At 38.2% G+C, this 4,087-nt stretch overlaps 1 protein-coding gene across 1 annotated transcript; it reads left to right on the top strand.

Moving 5' to 3' along the window:
* Positions 1-248: 248 nt before the first annotated feature.
* On the top strand, positions 249-2,664 carry LOC127119932 (probable carotenoid cleavage dioxygenase 4, chloroplastic). The gene has a single exon (XM_051050300.1). It carries the CDS (start codon positions 668-670, stop codon positions 2,390-2,392), a length of 1,725 nt encoding a protein of 574 aa, XP_050906257.1. The 5' UTR covers positions 249-667; the 3' UTR covers positions 2,393-2,664.
* The last annotated feature ends 1,423 nt before the right edge of the window (positions 2,665-4,087 follow it).

Below are 4,087 nucleotides of genomic sequence, written 5' to 3'. Positions count from 1 at the left end.
AAATAAATATTTTTAAATCTTATTATTTTTTTTAATTAATTATTTTTTATGAAGTTTAATAAATTAATTTTAAAAGAGTTCAAATTATAAAATTGATTTATAATTGTAAATATAAACTGAACTGAACCATAAATATGATTATAATATACATTCCCCATATCAATAATAAAATATGATAATACTTTGAAGGGGAGAGATTCATTTGGAGATTATATAATGCAAGCCATCTAAATTGATATAAACAATGCAGATTACTCCAACTATATCATCTTATGAAATTTTGTATGCATGCAATTCAGATCCCTCAAAGTGTCAGTATCAAACAATAAGGAATCTATCTATTCTTGTTCTTCAATTATCTCAAATTATTTTATATCATCTCTCTCTAGATTTGTTATTGTCCAAAAATAAAAAGTAGTCACTATTCGATATTTAGATACTCATTTCAGATTCAAAACTGTATTAAACCTGAATTAAAAGCCTCCAAACTTCATCTAAAATCTATCATGTCCTGTGTTCTGCATTAATTATTTTGCAAGATTATTTCTTTTTCATCCCATCAACCATCACAAATTTGATTCTTTCCCCCATCCAACACAAGATAAGTATCACACCTCCCTCCTCACAAAAATCACAATTTCCTCGCAACTCATAGCATATCCTCACCATGGTCCCAAAACTCATCATAATAACATGTAAACAACCCCCAACTTCAATCCCTTCGTTTAACATCTCATCCATCAAAACCAAAGAAAAACCCCAAACAACCCAAACCCAGACACTAAAAACCACCACTACAAAAACAAAAACATCTCCTCCACCACCACCACCACCCCACCACCACACAAACAAAAAAACAGAAACATCACTCCCAGGACTACTATTCAACACATTCGACGACATCATCAACAACTTCATAGACCCACCAATAAAACCAGCCCTAGATCCAAGACATGTTTTATCTCAAAACTTTGCTCCAGTACTAACCGAACTCCCTCCCACACAATGCCAAATCATCCAAGGCACACTCCCACCGTCACTTAACGGCGCTTACATAAGAAACGGCCCAAACCCCCAGTTCCTCCCACGTGGACCCTACCACCTCTTCGACGGTGACGGCATGCTTCACGCCATCAAAATCTCAAACGGAGAAGCCACACTCTGTAGCCGTTACGTCAAAACCTACAAATACAAAACCGAAAACGAAGCCGGTTACCCTCTCTTCCCGAACGTCTTCTCCGGTTTCAACTCGCTTATTGCCTCCGCCGCACGTGGATCCATAACCGCCGCACGTGTCTTTACCGGTCAGTATAATCCATCTAACGGCATTGGTTTAGCGAACACGAGTTTGGCTCTATTTGGTAATCGTCTTTTCGCTTTGGGAGAATCAGATCTTCCCTATGAAATTAACTTAACCCCAAACGGTGATATTCAAACAATCGGCCGTTACGATTTTAACGGTAAACTCTCCATGAGTATGACGGCGCATCCCAAAATTGACGCCGATACCGGTGAAGCTTTCGCGTTTCGTTACGGTCCCATTCCACCTTTTTTAACTTACTTCCGTTTCGATTCTAACGGAGTTAAACATAACGACGTTCCCGTTTTCTCCATGACAACACCTTCGTTTCTTCATGATTTCGCGATTACGAAAAAATACGCTGTGTTCGCTGATATACAGCTCGGGATGAATCCTCTTGATATGATTTCCGGTGGTTCTCCGGTAGGTTCCGATCCTTCGAAGATTCCGAGGATCGGGATTCTTCCTCGTTACGCTAATGATGAGAAGAAGATGAAGTGGTTTAATGTGCCAGGGTTTAATATTGTTCACGCTATTAACGCGTGGGATGAGGAAGATGGAAAAACGGTTACGCTTATTGCGCCGAATATTCTCTCCGTGGAGCATACTATGGAGAGATTGGATCTTGTTCATGCGATGATTGAGAAAGTGAAGATCAACGTTGAGACTGGGATCGTTTCAAGACAACCGTTATCGGCGAGGAATCTTGATTTCGCGGTGATAAATAGTGATTTCATGGGGAAGAGGAATAGGTTTGTTTATGCGGCGATAGGGAATCCGATGCCGAAGATTTCGGGGGTTGTTAAGATTGATGTGTTGAAAGGGGAGGAAGTTGGCTGTAGGATGTTTGGAGAGGGTTGTTACGGTGGTGAACCGTTTTTTGTGGCGAGGGAAGGTGGTGTTGAGGAGGATGATGGTTATTTAGTAAGTTATATGCATGATGAGAAGAAGGGAGAGTCGAGGTTTTTGGTGATGGATGCTAAGTCGCCGGAGTTTGATATTGTGGCGGAGGTGAAGTTGCCGCGGCGGGTGCCGTATGGTTTTCATGGGTTGTTTGTGAGGGAGAGTGACATCAGAAAGTTGTCGCTGTAGTAGGTTGTCTCCGTTACACGAAACAATTATTATTGTTGTCGTTTACTACACGGTAAAGGGAACAATTACTGAAAGGAATGTGATTTGAATGGTTATTGACATCACAGAAACTTTCAACTTTCAGTATATAGTACTATATGTAGTGAGGAGTAAGGTAGATTGGTGTATATTCAACGGTTTGGTCTGTAATATTTGGAATATAATAACTGTAAAGTAGTTCAAAGTACACAGTAGTAGCATTTTATAATCATATATAGAAAAACATATACATAGTTGGATATTGTGTCATGAAGATTTTACTCTATTGTTCAGTGTTGACAATTAGCATTTGCACCTATAAGCGGGAATCTCAGTGGAAATTGCTGGGTAAATGTGTATGTAGGTTGAGAGTGTTTTCCTATGGAATCAAAGGACAAAACTCACTAGCAGTAATCCATTAATAGATTGGGAACCTTTCTCCAAGCATACTGATTATTTGTATTTTAACTTAATGTGTAATATTTTTTTTTTTCTTCATGTCATTCGGATTGTTTAATGATGTATGTTATATTGTTTAATGACGTATATTATATTTGTTGTGTTTTAATTGTTTTAACCATAGATGCTATTCAAACACATAACTTGATAAAGAGTTGATTCTTCCAACTTTGAAGTATACTATGATTTTGTATTCTTTGAATCTTGAGACATACTCTCTCCTCTGTCTTCACCCACCACTAGCACGGTTATCTCCCTTGTTGTCAAACTCATCTTGTCCCCCATCATTGTGCCTTGAAAGTTCAATGCATCCTTCCACCTGGGCGCTGCCTCAACGTTTGCCTCCATCATTTCCAAAAGTGAGGATGAAAAGGATGGAAAATAAATAGTGTGAGAGAAGAGCGGTAGGCAAAGAACAAAGACAAGATATTAAAAGATGTTAAGATGTTAAGAGATAATTGAAAAAGATGGAGAATAAAGAGTGATTTTAAATAAAATTTGGATAAAATAAAAGAGATGATGAGTGAAAAAAAATTAAAAGAGGATGAAAAAGTCAGACAAACGATAGTAACATGTGAATAACTTCTAAGCTTATTGAGAATAACCTTAAGCTACATTGTGATGCTTGATTCTCACCACTTTATCTTGTTCATCTAAGTTGCTTTGGAAAAACCCACCTGGTTCTAATAGGTTGTTTATCATTGTTGTGGGATACGGATCCAAATATCATTTCTTTTTTAAATTTGCTTTTTACATACAAGTTCTCCCACCACCGTGAAACAAATTTTCTAACGAACATATTTTTTTGTTGTTGTTATTTTTAGATGAACTTACATGGAACCCTTATTATATTAAAATTTAATCTAGAGATTCATCTTCGAACGCATTAAAGAGACGTTCGAAGATGCATAGACACTTTTGTTTCATATTCGATACTTGATGATTTCGATAGTCACTTGATACTAGAGGAGTATTGCGGTGTACTAGCTCATATACAGTGAGTCTACGCAGGCGACTACATGACCTGGTTCTATAGGGCGTCATACCCTATCATGACACCAGACGCTCCTGGAAGACCTCATAGGCCAGCTAACCATTAGGTACTTGAGACTTAGGATTACCAAAACGAGAGTGCGAGGACGGTCTGTCGGCGTGTTGTAGAGATGAGTAGAGCAGCCATAGAGGCATGACTCTTTGAGGATGACAGTTCTGAGTTGA

Source organism: Lathyrus oleraceus, chromosome 2, assembly GCF_024323335.1.
Source record: "Lathyrus oleraceus cultivar Zhongwan6 chromosome 2, CAAS_Psat_ZW6_1.0, whole genome shotgun sequence".
Classification (NCBI taxonomy): Eukaryota; Viridiplantae; Streptophyta; class Magnoliopsida; order Fabales; family Fabaceae; genus Lathyrus; species Lathyrus oleraceus.
The sequence above is the reverse complement of the archived record's forward strand: the minus strand, read 5'-3'. Positions and strand labels throughout refer to the sequence as shown.

Excerpts from the sequence above, each read along its gene's own strand:
- LOC127119932 (XM_051050300.1), top strand. The coding sequence starts at position 668 with ATGGTCCCAAAACTCATCATAATAACATGTAAACAACCCCCAACTTCA.